At 36.1% G+C, this 23,328-nt stretch overlaps 1 protein-coding gene across 1 annotated transcript in view; it reads right to left on the bottom strand.

Moving 5' to 3' along the window:
* LOC149800366 (intraflagellar transport protein 80 homolog) overlaps positions 1-23,328 on the bottom strand; it is a 169,791-nt gene that overhangs the window by 100,512 nt on the left and 45,951 nt on the right. The window contains exons 13-17 of the mRNA XM_089960015.1: positions 21,543-21,678; positions 16,625-16,772; positions 15,771-15,942; positions 7,761-7,850; positions 645-817 (exon numbers count right to left, since the gene is read on the bottom strand). Of these exons, the coding sequence (XP_089816141.1) occupies positions 645-817; positions 7,761-7,850; positions 15,771-15,942; positions 16,625-16,772; positions 21,543-21,678 (719 nt within the window). The remainder of the gene's footprint in view (positions 1-644; positions 818-7,760; positions 7,851-15,770; positions 15,943-16,624; positions 16,773-21,542; positions 21,679-23,328) is intronic.

Here is a 23,328-nt window from a genome sequence, read left to right on the forward strand (position 1 = left end):
ATTTGTCCCTCTTCTATTGTGACATGTTCAGAAGTTAAAAAAGACCCATCTCCTCTAACAATTTTTGGTCATATATGACCCAAGAGTCACATCAATAAAGCCACTTTCGCTTAACATTTTGCACCATTTTTTTAAAACATATACTTATCTGTACCAAACTGTATATCAAAACATAACATCTGTGAGACAAGTTTTCAAATGGAAGAAACCATTGTGTTTTCTTGGAAATGTCTCATATACAGTTACTATGTACAGCAAATAAGGAAAGTACAGGTAGGTCTATGATGGATAAATGCATTATTACACTACTCTTACACAGTAGGCTAGACTTCTTCTTAAATGAGACCAAAGAGGTGATAATAAAACTGAGAAACACAACTTTTGTTATTTTAAACCTTTTTTAATGCACCAAAAAAAAGTGTAAATATATACACGTTCATGTAAGATGTAAGTAGGTAAAAAAAAAGCCTAATGATTACACCAAAAAGGTAATGGTCGGGATGTATGTGACTACAGTAATAGCAGGGAAAGTTAAATCTTGTGTGCTTTGATGTACTCATGACCTTAGAACTGATTCATCACCATCCACTAAATCGAGGCTGAAAAAATAACGGGCATTTCAACATGACAAGCTTTTGACCTACCTTTCCCAGTTGTAAAGTTGTATATTTAGCATTATAGCCCGAAAGATTAGTCCTGCTGTCAACAGGATTGCTTCAGCGTCAAGAGGATTGCCACATAACAGTGCCATCTCTGCATTCCGAGCCTCCTTCACTGGAATGTCCTTGATATTGTTGATAAACTGGACTTTATCCACCTGAAACAAATCAGAAGTTTTAATATTACAAAGGTTCTGAAATGCAGTCTTGTAAGCAGACTGTGTTTATTTAAGTACACTGTCTTTATGATTGAGGATCATAATGTGTCATGGGATGAAACAGTGTGTCTAATGTTTATGTGATAATTGCATGTACAACGCGACCCTGCCATAATGCACCCCACCACAATGCGAATTTGGATATAAAGTGATCAGGGCATGGCTCGAAAAATTTCGTCTATTCATTCACACATGAAAAAATATTTTTGTTCAAAGTATGTGAAATAGTGTATAAAAAATTTATTATTATTTTTGGGAAGACATCAAGTATGAATTCAAATGTAATACGATCATGGCATGATTCCTGAAATTTTTAAATACACATGCATGTATTTTTCTCATACTGGGACAACAATATTTTATGTTTAAAGTACATGAAATAGTGTATAAAAAATGTATTATTCTTTTGGGGAAGAGATCGCATATGAATTCGAATATAATATAATTGTGGCCTGGTTCCTGAAATTTTAAATACATGTATGTCTATTTTTCTCCTAATGGGAACAAAATATTTTTTTGTTTAAAGTAAGTGAAATAGTGTATACAAAATTTATTATCATTTTGGGGAAGAGATCGCGTATGAATTCTAATATAATACAATCCTGGCATGGTTCCTGAAAATTTAAATACATGTACATGTATTTTTCTTGTACCATAAAAATAATTGTTTTTAAAGTATGAGAAATAGTGTGTAAAACGTTTATTATCATTTTGGAAAGGTTTTTGCGTATGAATTTTGATATAATACGATTGTGGCATAGCTTCTGAAATTTAATAATTTCACCAGATTCTTGAAGTGTTATGCCAAAATAAACATTATTGGAAATGTTACTTATTACTAATCCATGAGTAAAGCCAGTAATTGGTCTTTGTGACTGTCTTCAATTAATTCTGTATACTATCATTGCTCAAACAATAGCCAACATGTGCTTCTTCTTTAACTGCATCAACAACCAAGCAGCAGACAATGAGGTGGTTGATAAAAGATTCTCACAATTTAATAAACATCAAAAAACGAAAGCCACCAACATGTTTGCTGGGCTTGGGGGTGTTATTAGATGCTCTCAGTTCACCAGTAAATAATGTCCGCTATATTATCTGGAAATTGAAAGGGTATGAAATTGTACATGTGTTCAGCTGAATTTTTTAAATAAAAGTGACTTGTGACAATTGCAGGCCTATTGCACTTAGTTCTCAGGTTTTACATGTGTATTGTGTTTTCTTATGAACTCGTTATTAATTTCCTATTTTTTATAAAAATATTTTACCATTATGGAAAAGCAAGTTCACAAACCTTTAATTCTAAAGAATTCTAGAGCAATATATGTGCATGTTATACAAAGTAGACTTTTCCTATCACTGTATGAAAACCCCCAATAAATGCAAAGTATTAGAATCTTATCTTGTAACGAAAAAAGATAAACCCTGAATTTATGTGTGCCAATAAAATCTCAAACAAGATTTTTCAACCAACCTAAACTCCTTAAGATGATTTGGTTAAAAATTCCATCACCGAAAGACATTTACAAAAAGGGTTGATTTAAATTTTGACAAAAGATGTTCAAAATTATATATTGTTATATAAACAAGGACTGAATTTTCTGTTAAATCAACATGTCTTCTTGTAGTTCAATAAACCAGTCCCAAAACCTGTATTGATACATGGGGTCTTATCATTTCTTGATACATGTATATAATAAAGGGGATGACAATATACCATTTTTCCTGCGTTCTTTTCAAGATCTGAAACCAACGTTCAAGCTAAATGTCACTGTCATAGTTCTGCACTAAAGTTCAGCTCAGAGATTCGACATTTTTCTAATCCGGGTTTCCTCCGAATATTCCAACCCCATTTTTCACATTTTGGACATTTAGGATGGAGTGTGGGTTCAGAGCAATTACATATAAAAAATTTGAATTTGCCACCACCGTAAGATAGATAATCAGCGAGCCTAGAAAATCAATAGAAAAATGATTTATTTTCTCAAAATAGGCAAGTATTATATTATGTTTTTAATCTGCTGACAGACTAGACGCAACTCGGCATAGATGAAACCTGACCCAGTACTTGCCATTTGCGTTAATAATCACATGACATCACAACTCTCAAATAACAACATCGGGAGTCCAATAGTCACGTGATATCGACAGCAAACTCTTTTTTAATGTCGTTGTACAAAATTTTAATTTTATTAAATGAAAGTCTGACACCTTTTGTAAAAACCAGAAAAAACAAATAATTCTCAACATATTTATTTTGAGAACAATTACAAGAAACTTGGCCAGTCTGATTCATCAAGCAGAGTAGTCTGGTTCCCTGGTTTGTACCCTCCTTACGTGAGAGAGCACATGTCGACGTGGTACAACAAAACTCCGGAAGTAGGTCTCAGAATAAATATAGAGAATTTTGTGCTCTTTTGTTTTTGTATTTTTATTACAACCAGAATATGACTTTCATTTAATATTCTTTCTACAATATTTGAAAATAACGGTTGTGAGATTCTGTGTGCTAGTGCGACTGGCAATCAAAATCGCTAGTACCAGCTCAAATTTCATCAAGGCATTAGTTTTATCGTCTTTCAGCAGATTAAAGACACAACGATTTTAATACTCGCAATTTCTGAGAAAAAAAATAATTTTCATATAGATTTTATGCAGGTATGACTTGATTTAAAAACTTTTAAGTATGCTATCCTATCTGCTAAGCGGCTAAGTTTTAATGCCACAATGTTCTCTTGTTATGCTAGACTGGTTTTCAAATCTTCCATATAAAAAAAATACGGATATCGAACTGTCTGTGAAACAAAAAGTCTACTAGATGAATCTAATCTACTGCGCGTTTGGATTGTCTCAACAAATATATTTATGGCTAGCTACGATGTCGTAGCCTAAACTTGATTTGTTGTGGTTATGAGGTAGGAGTTGGGGTACTGATATTAGAACTAATTTATGGTAAGCACCCAAATGATCCATACTGCAACCTCCTAATATTCTGGTTAGGACTCAATAAATGTAACTAACGATCAGTTCACTTACGACTCAAGTACCTAATTGTTTCGTGCATCAAGTTGTGGAGTGAAATTCAGAGGGGTTTTCCCTGACTTTTGTCACTATTTGCAAAATTCAAAAACATTTCACAGTCATGAAAAAATTATCATTTCTCCCGGCTTTTTCCCGATAGTGTGGGAACCCTGAATGGAATTACATGTATTACGGATTAACTGCAGCCCCGATGGTACAATATCAGACGGTAAGTGAACGGTGTTAATACTCTATTCATGCTATATATTAGACACTGAATTCAGACACAATGATCTGGGACAAAATTATTGAATATTGTAAATCTGTGTGCAATTTTTCAATGGGATTACTTGCATAATGGATGAACTTCATGCCATGATGACACAATAGTAAACGGTGTTGATACTCTAGTCATCATATACATTAGACAAGAATACATGCATATGTGCCAATGAGTTGTTCTCTGAAAAAAAGTAAAATACTGTAAAACCCCACAGAAACGCTACCCTGCTATTAACACGATCCAATTTTTTGGACCGCAATTATCACATTATAGCATGGTTCCACTGTATGTACATGAGAATGTGTCAAGGAATGATGCAGTGTGTCTAATGTTTGTGTTATATTTGTATGTATGAACATGAGAATGTGTCAAGGAATGATGCAGTGTGTCTAATGTTTGTAACATGAGAATGTGTCAAGGAATGATGCAGTGTGTCTAATGTTTGTGTTATATTTGAATGTATGAACATGAGGATGTGTCAAGGAATGATGCAGTGTGTCTAATGTTTGTGTTATATGTGAATGTATGAACATGAGAATGTGTCAAGGAATGATGCAGTATGTCTAATGTTTGTGTTATATTTGTATGTATGAACATGAGAATGTGTCAAGGAATGATGCAGTGTGTATAATGTTCATATTATATTTGTATGTACATACTGTATGAATTCTTTTTAGCCCTATTTTTATTATATTGACAACTGTACACTTGGAATTTGTTTAGATTACTGTACAATTCCTGAGAAGCCGATTAAAGGATAACTGTGTCTTAATGTCTATTTAACTTGTCATGGATGAATACAGGTCACCTATACTTTTCACGTTAACTGTATCTCATTTGTTGTAGTTGCTCTTTTGGATTAATAAACGGTTGTTGATTTTCATGTAGTACAAAACATTTGAATGGCCTTCATTGCGACATCCAGATATCAGAAATATTGGTGACACAATACCTCTTGCTACTGCATGGCTGAATTTGCCAGTTTGGTTGGGAAGCTGATGGTCTCAAAAACTGATTAACACAAGGAATTACTCTAGGAATGTCAATACTGAATGATGGTATTCACTTGGGCAAAAGAATTAAGGTAAAGGAGGAAATGGGAGTAAGTGATCCCCAAAACAAGGCTGCATCTTCAAATGATAGACGATTTAGATAAGATAGCATAAGATAGTAATGGCACAATCTTCATGAGGTTTAATCTTCATGAAAAAGCTATTGCCAAGTAAAGAGCTGATAAGTTCTCTAGATCATGATAATCCACCTAGATATAATGGGTGTCTAAATATAAGCCAAGTCGTTTAAGTAAAGGAAATGATGTAGACTTGTAAAGCCCAAGTTGGGTATGACAGTCAATCTTGATCGGGATGTCATCATAGAAATGAGGAGAAATACTGGGGATCAGCACGGCCGAGACTGTATAAGGAGTTGAGCTACTGAAGAAAGTTAAGTTTTTACAAAGAAACCTGGTTAACAAATATAAAAAAATGACTTGCAACTACCATACATCTGTAGACAACCTTGTTCTGTAGACCAGACATGAAGCTGATTTATTTGTTTCATGGACACCAAAGACATCAATCAGAACAAGAAAACAGTCTTATGGGTAAGGTTCTTGTACAAAAACATTTACCCAAAGGCTCATGGGGGAGGGGAATTGATGATGATGCATGAGAGATTCCATCATGGCATTAATGAGTGAGAGTCAAGTCTCTGCAGTTCAAAACACCTGACAAGGTCTATAATGGATAGGCCTTTTAAAAATAGGTAGGTACTATAACGCCTTAAAAAACTTAAAATTGCAATTAATTTTAATAATTATTCAATATGGTATCATAGGCAAATATTCATGACATCAAATCCAGCTATAATATAACCATTTTGCGCAAGAAATGTATCCATTTAAAAAAATTAAGATGACCCACATGCGACAACCAATTTCGTGTTGCTACAGAATGTAATGGTGCAATTTTTTTATAGATATTTTCACAGTACATCTTGTCATAGTCAGCATGGAACATAACCATTAAGACTGACATACTGGCTAGGCTTGCAATGCTAGCTTGCAGTGGTTAACCTGGGCTCTGTTTGGGGCACAATTGGATTTTAATTAGAGAGATGAGGGAAAGGAAATAGAGCAACACTGATATGTCACCAACAGTGATTTAAAAAGGGCTGGAAATAACCAGGTTATGTTGACATTGCTGGCATTTTGATTGTTATCATTTACTCATTTCTATGAAGACACTTGAATTATCGGTATAACAGAATGACTAACTGTATTTGGCAAAACATTCTGTAATCCTATTTCAAAGAAAGGTGTATCATTCAAATGTCATGTTCAATTTCATTTTGGTATGTAATTGATTCAATGCTTTATATACAGGAGTTTGTGTTGTTCTATTCCAGATCTTTGCTCAGATCCCAGATAAATATTCATGTCTTTTCATATAGATTACCATATTTTGTCGGATCACTTATATAAGTGAGAAACCGTAAATGTTTTATGCATGATAGCTAAAATGTGATCTGGAAGAATGAGATTTGGTGAAAATGGAGAATAAAACAAAATCTAATAATGGTGGACATATTTCAAGGCAGTTAGGAATCAGCAGTACAAACATGAAGGACCTTCATGCCAAGATGCTCTCCACTATATTGGTTCAAAATTTGTTTGGTGGTTTTGGAAAAAAGTTGAAAATAGCAACTGTAGGTGGAAGATGTACAATATTCACAGGACCATACCATAAGCTCTACTGACCTTATGACCTGGTGAAGAAAAAACTTTTGAACTAAATTTTCTAGAATTTTTTGACGATGCATAACCACATGCCAAATTTCTGTTATGCAAACCTGCTTAAACTATGATAAATTTAGTGTCAAGACTTGGTAAACAGCAGTAATATTTCCCTCTTCTCCTACAGAAATTAATATTACAAATAAGTATGAATTCATGTTTCTCCATATTGTATTTTTAAGGACTGCATACTGCTATAAGTCATGAGTTTAACTACCCAGCAATCCACCTCAAAGAAAAACAGGTCTACCTTCTCCATCTATGAATTTCAGTACAGTAAAAAAAAATCAAGAACATTGACGCCCACAAGAAAAAATGAAAGGTTTTGCAGTGTACAGTACCCCACCCCCAATACTATATAACTTAAAATACCAATTATTGGAGGGTTGACATGACCTAAAGAAATGGACACTGTGGTAAAATTCATTAAGTCAAATAATTATATTTTCATATTATTAGTGTGCTTATATAACTATTATATTAAATGTTAATTGTCATGATAAGTTTTAAGTTTTAAGGATGACTTCGAGTTTCACACCATGGAAGTAAGGTTAAATAAAAAATAAAATATAAAAAATTATCTTGTAAGTAACAAGACTAAAGCCTATTTTATTACCTCCAAAGGCAAAAATGGAGTTATGTTATTTCTAACAAATTACTCAAAATTCAAGATTAATACCATTTTTAGTATTGTTGACCCCGCCAACTTAATGACAAAAAAATTATCGTCATTGTTTTAAACATTCCCTTTGAACCTCCACCAAAAAGCAAACTAAGTGACAAACCTCCAAAATGGCAGCATAGGCTATCTCGGCTGTGTTCAATTCCTTGGCATAGGCTGACATGGCAGCTAGACAGGACCACAAAACCTCATCCTGGAAATAAAAAACTTTCTTGGAAACATTTTCTTGAATTCTAGTTCTCATGACATCTGGTTATATTAAAGCAATGATACTACTGTGTGCAGCTATTCCTGTTTCAAGTAGGTTATAAAAGACTTGTTCATTTTTTTCTCATAGTTCAACCAGTTGAGGCACACAAAAAAATGCTACCATTAATGTTAACCTTAGCAAAACATGTTTATATGCGACTGATGATACGTCGTGACACCCTTATGATACATTGTGACACCCTTATGATACACTGTGACACCCTTATGCTACATTGTGACACCCTTATGATACACTGTGACACCCTTATGCTACATTGTGACACCCTTATGCTACATTGTGACACCCTTATGCTACATTGTGACACCCTTATGATACACTGTGACACCCTTATGCTACATTGTGACACCCTTATGATACACTGTGACACCCTTATGATACATTGTGATACTAAGAGTACATATATTTTCATGGGTAATAATTTTCAGGCTTTTGCAAACAACAAAATTTTCATAAGTGATTAAATTCATGGAATGGAAAAGGAGTTGTATTGTTGCAAGAGACTGGTCACAGCTTAATGGGTCTTTAAATTAACTAATTGGGAAAACGGCAAATTGTTTCAAGAAAATACTTCTTTTATTAGGTCTCTAGATTTTAGCAACTTTGAAATTAAAGAAGATTGGTACCATATGAAAAATAATGAAAGAAAATTAGTACCCCATCAAAAATAATGAACTCATTGTCTCTGTTAGCTACTAGAGAAAATGGCACTATTCAGGATTGTATTCTCAATCAAATACAAACAATTTAATAAGATAAACACAATGTGAGTTACTTTCTCAAATGAAGAAGTAAATTCAATCATTACACCTCAGTTTAAGAATCCTGAACTAGGGTAACGTGCCTTCAAAACAAGGGCAATAATTGTATAATAATATCCTCTTTTGACTGGTTCAATCCCATTTATGACATGATGGCGAAATCATATAATTTGGTTATATGATAAATAATATATATTTGGTGAAGTGATAAATCAGAAATATACAAATTTTCTTCAATAATACTTACCTGATCACCGAAGCAAGACACAAAATTTGCCCTGTCAATCTAAATTTTAGCTATAAAAGGCTTAATTTGTTTTGCCCAAACAGGTGCTAGTTAAACACCAGTGATCTCCCCTGCTAGTGGGATACAAGTATGTAAAGGCTGGAAGGGTGTTTACATATAATAATCAGGTATTATAAAAAAAAAACAACACATATTTTACTACACGAATTGATTTCTTCTTCAAATACATTACCCAATCATAATATCTTAGGAGAAATGGTAAAAAGTGGGTGGAGATATATCCCTTTACTCTGGAGAAGGCCCATATCCAGTCCCCTATGGTATGTATGACTGCTTTCACTCTCAATATAACTAGGGTATAGCAGTGACTCCATATGCCTCAATGTAGATGACCAGGACACCCTCCTCAATTCTAGTGAAAGTTGCAACATCACTAAGAAACCGCCTCATGACCTGGAGGGTAGAGTCTCTTGCACTGCTGATATAGGTCCTACTGGATCAAACTTGGCTCTCTGGATTGAAAGATGTAAGCAGTAAAAATAAGACAAATTCATATCTGAACTCCATCCCATGGGTTGTATAATATAAGTTAGGGAGCAGTTGGGCTTGAATGCAATGCCTCTGCCCTAACCCCATGAGCTGAAATGCGTAATAAATTCATACAATATTGGGTTAAATCGTTGTATGTAGAGCAAATAACCCATCTTATCCGGGCCAACAGGATCTTTCCCTCCTTCACAAGCAAAAATAGATGCGATCTACCTCACTCAACTAAGTTTGTTCAAAGCCCTCATTGTAGTTGAAGCTGTTGTAGGGTTTAATGCCATTTTTCAGCACATGATAGGCTATACATGGCAGCCAGTATTAATGGCGGAGAAAGAACCTGGGAAAACCCCAGAAAAAACCACCGACCCACGAGAAGTGACTGGCAAGCTTTCTCACATACCCACATTGGCCGAATCCGAGACTCGAACCTACGCAAATAGAGGTGAGATGGCAGTGATCCGTAACAGAAGGCGCTTTAGACCACTCGGCAACTCGGGGCCCCAAAAGCCCTCATTGTGTATCATAAACAGCCCAGGGGCAAAGGGTGCAATGTAGAAAGAGAATCACCACAAAAGACTGTAGATAGTTCATGTATTTCAGTGATCCTGCATCCTGTATCTAGGACAAGTAGGAAGTAAGTGTTATACAAGAGATGAACCAATGGTGCTCTAGAGAAGTTCAAATGATGCCCTATTCAATCCATGGACAGGCATAGAGACAAAGTCTGCCATCAGATTGGAAAGGTGTTTAGCCTCTATCCTCCATTCTGTAGTGACATAATGTTCTAAGATTGGGGAACGGTATCATTTAATTGTGAATGGTGCTAACTTCTTGACCTTGAAAAGCAATAGGAGAAAGTCAGCTATTGGAGTAGTGATGCCTTCAGCAGATTAATGTGTCCTCACTTGCGTCACTGTGAGCAAATTATCCACAATTCCTCATGCGCTTTCAAAGTGGTGGGCCTTCTCACCTGAGCAATTGTCTGCGCCACTTGTTCTAAGAACTGTTTGCTCCGAAGGGCCTTGATTGATATGATGCAGATGTGCAGGTTCAACATATCTGGGTTCTGATCAAACCATTTCCATTAAGGTTGCCTGATCAGGTGAGGAAAGGTTATGATTTTCCTTGGAATTCCAATAGCTCAATTTAGCAGGTCATTTATCCATTATTTTTCTAACATGAGGGGAGCAATAACGATAAGATGGCACTCCCATTCTTTCATGATTTGCAAAATCTTCAAAATCTTTGGGGGTCAGAAGAGTTGAAAGGCAACAAAGGTGTTTGAACCGTTCCAATCTACGGACAGAATGTCATCTGTTCAGGTCATCAGATCTAGGACTGAAGAGACAAGTTTTGGAGGCTTGTGTTCCACTTTGTCACAAGTAGTGGTTGATCCCAGAGGGTACAGATTTAACTGAACATCGAAGGATAAAATGAGCATACAGTTTGTATTAGTTGATTCCTTTAGTCCATCTAAAACATTTCAAGACTTAAACATGGATTTGTTGTTGATGAAAATGCCTTAAAAAATCCCAAACCAGGAGGAAGAGGTTGGGCAGTTGGACCTTCCCTTGTTGATCCCAGAGGATATAGACTTAAACTGAATATTGAAGGATGAAATGAATATTCAGTTTGTGTTTAGTGCTTCCTTTAGTCCATCTAAAACATTCAAGACTTAAACATATATTTTTGTTGATGACAATGCCTTAAAAAATCCCAAACCAGGAGGAAGAGGTATAGGGATGTCCCCAGACATCAATGGATTGAGTAATGATTATAGAGCTTGTGAGTTTTTGTAAGGTATTATGTATCTGGCACAGTAAAGTCACTTTGGTTGGTATCACACTGGTAATTTGCAATGGGAAATGAAAATGCATGAAATTTGTTGGTATCACACTGGTAATTTGCAATGGCCCATGAAAATGCATGAAATGGGTTGGTATCACACTGATAATTTACAATGGGCCATGAAAATGCATGAAATTGGTTGGTATCACACTGGTAATTTGCAATGGCTCATGAAAATGCATGAAATTGGTTGGTATCACACTGGTAATTTGCAATGGGAAATGAAAATGCATGAAATTTGTTGGTATCACACTGGTAATTTGCAATGGCCCATGAAAATGCATGAAATTGGTTGGTATCACACTGGTAATTTGCAATGGGCCATGAAAATGCATGAAATTGGTTGGTATCACACTGGTAATTTGCAATGGGCCATGAAAATGCATGAAATTGTTGGTAATTTGCAATGAGCCATGAAAATGCATGAAATTGGTCCCTGATGGCAAGGACCTAGATGGATCCATAAAAGCCTTGGACTGCAGTGGTTTTGTAAGGTACTTGTGTGCTGTGGCATAAGGTTGGCCATGCACTAACATGGGTCTGTCTTTGCACACGAGTCTGTCATGACACTTAGATTTTGTTGCACCATACTGGACAAGGGTCTGTCATGGTAGTTAGGTATAGTAGCACTTTGCTGACCATAGAAGAATATGGGTCCTTTATTAGGTACAGACCATAATGAATCTAGTGCTATGGTTTCAGGGCATGGTATATGATATTGGACCAGCATCACTTATCTTCTTAGGCATAAGAACAGGCTGTATCTGTGCTGATCAAACATGATGTACAATGGATGGCCAAGTACAGTCTTGATGAAACAGAGTCAATGTATCCTTCATTTGCTGCCAAAGCCATAATACATCTTGCTTATTGTATCATTCACTGTCTGGGCATCTGAGAAGGAAATATTGCCATAGCTGTTATTGGAAAAAAATCATAATGGGTCGTCCTGGAGTTGTTTCACATTAGCTGGTGATGGCTTAGGACTGAGAAGGATCCATAAGGTACCATGCCTATTAGGATCTGCAATAGGTATAGACTGTTTCATGGCTTTTGACTGCCCTGGGTCCATAAATAACAGCCGTATTCAGATGTCTCAACTAGGTACATATCATCATAATCTGATGCATCTCTTATGCTAGATCCGACGTGATCTATGTCTGATATCAGAGTCTAGCATAGACAGTTGTTGTTCTTGTTGTTCTAGGGTTTAACGCCATTTTTCAGCACAAGATAGGCTATACATGGCGGCCAGTATAATTGGTGGAGGAAGAACCCTGAAAAACCCAGGGAAGAACTACCGACCCATGAGAAGCTACTGGCAGGCTTTCCCATGTACCCACGCTAGCCGAGCCTTGGATTCGAACCCACGCAGACAGAGGTGAGATGGCAGTGATCCGGAACGGAGAGCGCTTTAGACCACTCAGGGCCCCATAGCATAGATAAGACAGGGCAGTCATTTCCTTATTTTGGGTGCCAGATTGGGATGGGTTTGGGGATATATGATCCCTGTAACTGGTCCCTCTCTGCATTTATCAGACTGTATCTGAGTAGGTGATGACCACTGTCAATTTGCCTAGAATGTCACTGGAAATATAGATGGGCTCTCCTAACTATCTGGAATTGGTCTAAAGAGTACAGCTGACAATTTTGAGGTTAATGATGTTGGGACTGATTATGGGATACTGAATCACTATACTGAAATGGGATATTGAATCACTATACTGAAATGGGATACTGAATCACTATATCCAGTCCCCCTACATGCAAAGAGCCATATCTGAGCTGGTGTCAATGACTGTCACTCTGCCTTGGATATCATAGCAAGTAGAGGTATTGATCACTGTCACTCTGCCTTGGATATCATAGCAAGTAAAGGTTGTTGATCACTGTCACTCTGCTGTGGATATTATAGCAAACAGAGGTGTTGATCACTATCACTGCCTTGGATATCATAGCAAGTAGAGGTGTATTTTTGTACCAATGAGTACCATCAAAGGCAGTACTACTAAAAGAGTCATCCATTCTTTTGCTGGTGTGCTATTTGTCATTTTGTTAATTGCAGGTTATGCCTGGCCAAGACTGTAGCACCATGATTCACTGTCCAACAGTTTCATGTTTCATGTATGTCCTGATTATTTTCGGCCACTTAAAGGGCTTGTACTGAGAGCACTTTAATCCTGCCCTGTTATGGTGATAACTTTGAATACAGAGCAAAATGATACCTCTGAATACAAAGCAAATGATACCTTTGAATACAGAGCAAAATGATAGCCTTGAACACAGAGCAAAATGATACCCTTGAATACAGAGCAAAATGATACCTCTGAATACAGAGCAAAATGATAGCCTTGAATACAGAGCAAAATAATACCTTTGAATACAGAGCAAAATGATAGCCTTTGAATAGAGAGCAACATGATATCTTTATATACAGTGCAAAATGATAGCCTTGAATACAGAGCAAAATGATAGCCTTGAATACAGAGCAAAATGATACCCTTGAATACAGAGCAAAATGATACCTTTGAATACAGAGCAAAATGATAGCCTTTGAATACAGAGCAAAATGATAGCCTTGAATACAGAGCAAAATGATACCTTTGAATACAGAGCAAAATGATAGCCTTTAATACAGAGCAAAATGATACCTTTGAATACAGAGCAAAATGATAGCATTGAGTACAGAGCAAAATGATACCTTTGAATACAGAGCAAAATGATACCTTTGAATACAAAGCAAAATGATACCTTTGAATACAGAGCAAAATGATACCTTTGAATACAGAGCAAAATGATACCTTTGAATACAGAGCAAAATGATAGCCTCTGCAGGTGAAATCATCCAAGGGTCAAGTAACTTACTGTGAAGTGGAAGCTAACGAACAAAGCTAATGAACATTGCGAATGAGTATAAAATTAAAAGCACTACCCTTATGGTATGTAATGTTAGACAGTGAGTGACAGAAATTTTACTAGGTCACATACACATCTGAACGAAATTAATTGTGACCAGAACAGGTGAAAACAATCAAGAATTGCATAAACTTACCATCAAGTGCAAAAGAGTGAACAATCTAAATGTCATGACCTTCCTGGTCTGTAATATTATGCAGTCAGTCACTGAAAAGCAGCATATAAACTTACAGTGAAGTGACTGCTAGTGGACATATTTCTATATAAATTATCTTAAAAATATTGTCCCATTAATGACTGCAAACCAATAATAAGTCAAGTACACATTATTGAATGAACATAATATTGACAGGTACAACAAAAAGGCAGAGACATGTATACATCATATAATGAAGCTGTTGTTCTAATAAAAACAAAACTTTGTTTCCAACAGAAAAGAATAAAAAAATAGTTACAAATAGAGATGCGAGTAAGTCTTCCAAAACTCTCAGTATTGTGAAGTACCACTTGATACAGGAGTTTTATATGAGGTCTCTAACAGAACACGCATTCTAGCATGAGCTGCAGTAGTAACTGGAGTGTGTATGGCACCAACTCCTCTATTCATGGGAAGACCACTCTTGACTGTTGTTGTTGCTGTGGGGTTTAATGCCATTTTTCAGCACAAGATAGGCTATATATGGTGGCCAGTATTAATGGTGGAGGAAGAGCCCGGGAAAACCCCAGAAAGAACCAACGACCCACGAGAAGCTACTGGCAAGCTTTCTCACATACCCACATTAGCTGAATCCAAGACTCGAACCCACGCAGACAGAGGTGAGATGGCAGTGATCCGTAATGGAGAGCACTTTAGACCACTCAGGGCCCCCACTCTTGACTGAATTGCCTTTATGTGGACAAACAAATATGAGCTTTTTTTCTATAGCTCAACTTTGACTGGCAATAACTGGCAAAGAGTGGATTGGGATTGGGAGGTAGTTGTCATAATCTTAAGGTATTATGACCAGGTAACATGTGTGAAGAAGAAATTTAGTTACATTTGATAAACATCTGGCTGAATGATATGTAAATACCTAGGCAAAAGATGACTAAAACTGCTTGGATTTATAGATTGCTTTTTCATAGAAAACTGATTGGAAAGTAATAGGCTGAATTTGTGGATTACTTTGCTTAATTACTGTACCCTTCTACCCATGGTTCGCAGAGAGTTGATTTTTAAGGACTTTGCTGGGAGTTTATGTGGACTCCCAAGTGTGTTCAAGATGTATTTTTCTAAAAATTTAGGGATCTTACAAGATTGTATGAATCATGTCGATTTTTCCATGCAGAAAGATGTTCAATGATTTTTGTTTTGTAAAAGTGTGTCAAAATTCATTCAAGAATAAATATAAAACTACAATCTGGGTTTTCAGATTCAGACAATTATGTAAATATTCAAAAGGATTTCTTTCTTTCCTTTTCTTACACAGGTAAATAATTCTATAAAGTTACATAAAAATGTCAACAATTTTCCATCCCCTGACTTACCTTGACAAACCTACATAACCTTACAGCATCATCCCACCTGGCCCCTTGAACATAGCCATGAAGTATAGCTGGATATGGAGATATAGAGGTGCTGACAACTGAACCATCTGCTCTCCGAATCATGACATGGTTACCAACAAACTGCAATATCTGCGGGTTCTTGCCATACTCACTGAAACATGGTGAAAATACCCATTACTTACTGTAAACAAATTTTCATTTTCAAATACATAAAAATGGAACCAGGGTCATCACCATCAATGATGGGTGTATTACAAAGTGCTCCACATACAATAATTTCTTGTCTTTGACTTAAACAGAATAACTTATGTCAGGCAACCAAAGTTAGGAAAACAGGCATTCAGGGGTCTTAACTCCTGTGAATGATGATGTGAAACATTGAAAATCCCAATCATTCAAGGTCTTATCAGAATAAAGACATACAAATGAAATTTATAACATTATTTAGTAAAGGTATGCTGCTGAAACTCAAGTATGGACGACAGGTAATTGATAGCCATAACTGTTCTAAACGATGTATGGGAATTCTGTAACCTCAGTATAGTAATACTTACGAAACCAAAGTCAGAATCAAGGGGATAGCTTCTTGAAATGCCTTCAAACTCATTTGAGGTATCATCAATGAAAAGCTGCATGCCAAATGTGGCTGAAATCTGAAACATTTTGGTAAAGTAATGCCACAGAATCCCATTAGCAGGGACATAACTCCTCTAAATGACACTGCGGAATGCTGGAAATGAAACTCAATTATAATTAGTAAAATTGGTAAAATTAGTAAAACTTTGTGGCCTTGAAGAGATACCCATTATACCATATTACCAAATGGCTCCTACCTGGCTTCCTTCTCAAAGACTGTTTTCAGTTGGAGGTCTTTGTCCACATAGACAGCACTTGGGTAGTACCAGACAGTAAACTTGCCATCGGCTAGGGCAGCCAACATATTGGTGCTGTCATTCCAAGCTAGAGACATAATCATTGTACCTAAGGAATGAGTAAAAGATATTATTAAGTTAACAGTTTTAGACAAATTTACTCACATTTACAACTCCTTGAAACAAGTTAGAGAGATGCTTAAATTAACAGTTTTAAACAGATTAACTCATCTTCATAACTGGTTTTTTCCACTTGCCAAAACAAGGAAAAACAGCAGGCTTTTCCAATGATAATGGATCAAAGTTTCCTGAAAATTTGCCAAACTACTGTAGATTTAATTTTGTTTATGGAGCTCTGAGTTTGGTTGATTTTGTGGTTTGCTAACAACCAAAATTTGAAAACTTAATGTATACCACTTGATGTAGTGTGAGGGTTTGCAGTGATCCCAATTTACATAAGATCAGATGGAACACAAGTCCTGTAATACTGTTAGTCATGGTCCCTTTTATGATTGTACACATACTGTTCAAAATAATCTTTATAATATTTGTCTAAAGTTTCTTTTTTCTAATATCACCATAAAATCTGTATTTAACATTTAAAGCATTATCTGAGAAAATATATTTGACTTCCTTTAAAAGCAGTTTTACTATTTGTTTCAACTATTACTATTATTGAAATATCCATGTGATACAACAACTATCTGGGCTAATTATAAATTTCATTTGGATTCCTTCAGATAAAAATTAACATGAAGTCAAGTGGATATTCTTTTACTATTTCTAGTAATACAAAATATATCTGGTAACAAAGAATGGAGAGTATGCCATACGTTTGGAGGGAACAAAATCCATCAGAGCCAAAACTGGATTTGCAACAAATACTAGTTTTATCCAAAGCATAATAATTTTAAGGGCCATTTCAGTAAAACATCCTTGTGACCTAGGGAAGGCATTTTTAAAATGGATAAGTCACCAACAACATGGAGTAGTTACCATAATGTGGAGTGGTCACCCATCCCATGGAGTAGTTGCCTATAACATGGAGTAGTCACCTGTAACATGGAGTTTGCACCTATAACATGGAGTAGTTACCTATAACATGGAGTAGTCACCTATAACATGGAGTAGTTACCTATAACATGGAGTAGTCACCTATAACATGGAATAGTCACCTATAACATGGAGTAGTTACCTATAACATGGAGTAGTCACCTATAACATGGAGTAGTCACCTATAACATGGAGTAGTTACCTATAACATGGAGTAGTCACCTATAACATGGAGTAGTTACCTATAACATGGAATAGTCACCTATAACATAGAGTAGTTACCTATAACATGGAGTAGTTACCTATAACATGGTGTAGTCACCTATAACATGGAGTAGTTACCTATAACATGGAGTAGTCACCTATAACATGGAGTAGTCACCTATAACATGGAGTAGTTACCTATAACATGGAACAGTCACCTATAACATAGAGTAGTTACCTATAACATGGAGTAGTTACCTATAACATGGTGTAGTCACCTATAACATGGAGTAGTCACCTGTAACATGGAGTAGTCACCTATAACATGGAGTGGTCACCTATAACATGGAGTAGTCACCTATAACATGGAGTAGTCACCTATAACATGGTGTAGTCACCTATAACATGGAGTAGTTACCTGTAACATGGAGTAGTCACCTATAACATGGAATTGGTCACCTATAACATGGAATAGTCACTTATAACATGGAGTAGTTACCCATGCCATGGAGTAGTTACCTATAACATGGAGTGGTCACCTATAACATGGAGTAGTCACCTATAACATGGAGTGGTCACCTATAACATGGAGTGGTCACCTATAACATGGAATGGTCACCTATAACATGGAGTAGTTACCCATGCCATGGAGTAGTTACCTATAACATGGAGTGGTCACCTATAACATGGAGTAGTCACCTATAACATGGAGTGGTCACCTATAACATGGAGTGGTCACCTATAACATGGAGTGGTCACCTATACTATGGAGTAGTCACCTATAACATGGAGTAGTCACCAATATTGTGGAATGGAGAAGTCATCCATGATATGGAGTGGTCACCCATAGATGCAATATATAAAATCTCTGTCATTTTCATATCAATTCTCCAACTGATAGAACTACCCTGGCATATATTAATAAAAATGCATTTCTGTTTAAATGGAACAGATACAAGAGCTTTCATAAACAATAAAATTACCTCTTTGGACCACCTCACTGTAACTATAAGTATAAAATCAGGTACAATTTTTTCCTTCATTAAAAAGAAACACAAGTGATCCATTTGATATATTTCCACTATTTCTGTCATGTTCCAGCAAAAATAAAAGGTGAATATAGTGGTTTATGTATTGGTGTGAGTTCTGGATGATTTTTTTTAAAATTAATTACGTCCCCCTGACCCTGAACAACTTATACTGTTTGGTCCTGATGACTTCCTTGGCCTGGTGTGATCTTCTATGGAATAATTGGATTCGATATCAACTTACAATCAAGGGGATTTGTCAGAGTCCATGAGGAAATAATACTAGATCCAAAGCAAGAAACAACATATTTGGTTTTAACATGAATACCATGAATGCACAAGTAAGGATAAGGCTGACTTTGGACAGTACTGTCTAACATGTCCTATAACCCCATTATCAAAGGGTTCCTTCCAGGCTTATAAGGCAAAATGTGTCTAACATGTCCTATAACCCTATTATCAAAGGGTTCCTTCCAGGCTTATAAGGCAAAATGTGTCTAACATGTCCTATAACCCTATTATCAAAGGGTTCCTTCCAGGCTTATAAGGCAAAATGTGTCTAACATGTCCTATAACCCCATTATCAAAGGGTTCCTTCCAGGCTTATAAGGCAAAATGTGTCTAACATGTCCTATAACCCCACTGTCAAAGGGTTCCTTCCATGCTTATAAGGCAAAATGTGTCTAACATGTACTATAACCAGATTATCAAATGGTTCCTTCCATGCTTATAAGGCAAAATATGTCTAACATGTCCTATAACCCTATTATCAAAGGGTTTCTTCCATGCTTAAATGTGTTAATTTTACTGCAAGAAAAATGAAGCTGAGGCAAAAAATCAAGTTTATGGAAAAACGATTTTGCAGAACAGTCTTTATTTGAGTCACTGTGACTTTGATATTTCAGCTTTTTAACCAAAATCATGCAGAACATTTCTTTCCCATATCAGCAAACCTTATTCAAAAGTACGGTACCATATTATTTTCTTTGAGTGACCTTTTATTGTGGATCTCCTGACCCCAAAATATTTCTTTCTTGCTCTGTATAAGCCATTTGGTCAAAGTATGCAATTTTGTAGCAAAACATAAGGTGCAGAAACCATTATCACTTGTCAGACTTACCAGAACCTTAGCGTTTTAGACCCCCAAATCAACAGATTTTTTATGCCACATACAAGCCATTCACAATGCCATGTACAATCCATTCACAAATACCATGTACAAGCCATTTACAAATGCCATGTACAAGCCATCCACAAATGCCATGTACAAACCATTCACAATACCATGTACAAGCCATTCAAAAATGCCATGTACAAGCCATTCACAAATGCCATGTACAAGCCATCCACAAATGCCATGTACAAGCCATCCACAAATGCCATGCACAAGCCATTCATAAATACCATGTACAAGCCATTCACAATGCCATGTACAAGCCATTCACAATGCCATGTACAAGCCATTGACAAATGCCATGTACAAGCCATCCACAAATGCCATGTACAATCATTGACAAATGCCATGTACAAGCAATTCACAAATTCCATGTACAAGCAATTCACAAATGTTATGTACAAGCCATTCATAAATGCCATGTACAAGCCATTCACTAATGTCATGTACAAGCCATTCACAAATGCCATGTACAAGCCATTCACTAATGTCATGTACAAGCCATTCACAAATGCTATGTACAAGCCATTCACAAATGTCATGGACAAGCCATTCACTACTGTCATGTACAAGCCATTCACTAATGTCATGTACAAGCCATTCACAAATGCCATGTACAGGCCATGTACAAACCATTCACAAATGCCATGTACAAGCCATTCACAAATGTCATGTACAAGCCATTCACTAATGTCATGTACAAGCCATTCACAAATGCTACGTACAAGCCATTCACAAATGTCATGGACAAGCCATTCACTACTGTCATGTACAAGCCATTCACTAATGTCATGTACAAGCCATTCACAAATGCCATGTACAAGCCATGTACAAACCATTCACAAATGCCATGTTCAAGCCATTCACAAATGTCATGTACAAGCCATTCACAAAGTCTGGTTGAGGAATTTACTCTAGGACAAAATGTTAATATGCATAAACCATTTTTCATGAGTCACAATGATCTTTTCCTGGATTTTTTGACCCCAACGATGATAGGCTTCTTCCTCAAATGCAAGCCCTCCACAATCCTGGATCAAGCTATGTGGTCTAGAACAAAAATTTATGCAAAATCAAGTTTTCTTTTTTTCAGTCACCTTGATCTAAGATGTTCTGTCCCTAAAATTTTTAAGTTTCTGAAGTGTATGGAACATGGTCAAGTGTTGGTGCAGATATCTTTTTCATGCTACAGCCACAGTGATCCTGACCCTAAAATCAATAGGCTTCATTCATCGTCTAAGTACAAGTCATCCATGAAGTTTATTAAATGTAGTGGGTGTCAAATTGAAGGCACTGTGTGCAAGTGAAAAAGTGACAGACGGACTGCTACAGAAAGGACATTTCACTCTCTCCTTAGCCTTTAGCAGGCATATACAAGTTGTAGCTGAGGACGCCAGTCTTGCAGCAGCCTGGTCATTACCTAATTTAACTGTTTTTCTCTCTGCACCAAATGTCCGGACAGTTGTTAGGTAGAGGTCTCTGTTCTTATCTATAATAGCCAGTTTCCTGTCGGCAGGGTTTCCACACTGGTCCAGAGCTATCTCCATGACTTCAAGCTGCAAAACAGATACTAAGTATCTTGACACATATCAAAATATATTTATTGCATCAAAAGAGAAATTTCTCAATATGCATGTTTTGACAAACATTTGAACTTATTCACAAACTGAATATGACTGAAGCATAAATGTTTGATCAATTTATACACTTGCTAAAAAGTTGAGTAAAAATGAAAACAAGATAGATCCTGAGCTTCAGTTGTATAATGGACCTGCAGATCAAGGTCTACAAACAAACCATTGAACTTATTCACAAACTGAATATGACTGAAGCATAAATGTTTGATCAATTTATACACTTGCTAAAAAGTTGAGTAAAAGTGAAAACAAGATAGATCCTGATCTTCAGTTGTATAATGGACCTGCAGATCAAGGTCTACAAACAAACCATTGAACTTATTCACAAACTGAATATGACTGAAGCATAAATGTTTGATCAATTTATATACTTGCTAAAAAGTTGAGTAAAAGTGAAAACAAGATAGATCCTGATCTTCAGTTGTATAATGGACCTGCAGATCAAGGTCTACACTGTTTGTTCTACTGATTACTCCCAACAAACTATACTTACCCACATCTGCTGGCAAATTATGCAATGGCAGATTTGGGTCTTGCAGCTGGACCCAGCTTGTAAGCGAGTATATAAGGTACATGGCAAAATAACTAATTTCTTAAGATCAAGCAAAATGTAAAAATAGTTTAATAATTGGTAATACAGATATTTCATCACGAAATTGAAGTATATTTTGATCCAATGAAATATTTTTTCTCTCAGAAGTTCAAGTACTTTTCAAGGTCTGCTCAGGATTTTCAAGCCCTTTTCTCTTTTTGAAGTCAACCTCAAACTGAAGTAGTTTTCAAGGTAACACCAACATTCAAGCACTTTTCATTACTGTTCAAACCCTATTAATAATAGAGCTTTTAGTGGTGAGTGTTTCATATGGGTTCCACTGAAAGTGTCAGGGAGTTTATCAAAAAATAATGGCCAACAAAATGATGTTGAATGCTAGCACAGCAATTTTAATTGGGACAAAACAAATAACATCAAAACTTTTAAGAGCTTCGTGCAAAATAATCAAAAGCTGAAAAAAAATGGACAATCATTTCTCTAATGAGAATAAACCCATAAAAGACACAAGAGACAATATTCACACCAAATCGCATCAGATGATGTTGAATGTACTTAAGCTATGCCAATCAGAAGAAACATGCCTTATGAAGACATTGAGTTAATTGTCAAGGGTCACAACTCTTACCCAAAATGAAGTTGACAAGAATAAACACACAAAAGGCACATCTAGGTCAATGAAACAATATATACATGAAATTTCATTTGAACGTTTTAACTGTTCCTGAGCCATACTGGTTACATGGATTGCTATAGAAGAGACTCACAACTCAATGAAAAAGGGCAAGAACTCCATCAAAACTTGACAGGAACACAAAACCTTTATAAGACAAACCTATATCTATATTCATCTACCAAATGCCATCCAATTATGTGTAAGGATTGTATAGATATGGTGGTTACAAACTGTAATGGACAGACAATTGAACATGCAGATGGAGAGAAAACATGATTACCACTGACCTTTCACATTTTGATGGTTGTCCCTAACATGGACTTCGACATACATCATAATGCCA

Source organism: Sinohyriopsis cumingii, chromosome 5, assembly GCF_028554795.1.
Source record: "Sinohyriopsis cumingii isolate HCF-2022 chromosome 5, ASM2855479v2, whole genome shotgun sequence".
Lineage (NCBI taxonomy): Eukaryota > Metazoa > Mollusca > Bivalvia > Unionida > Unionidae > Sinohyriopsis > Sinohyriopsis cumingii.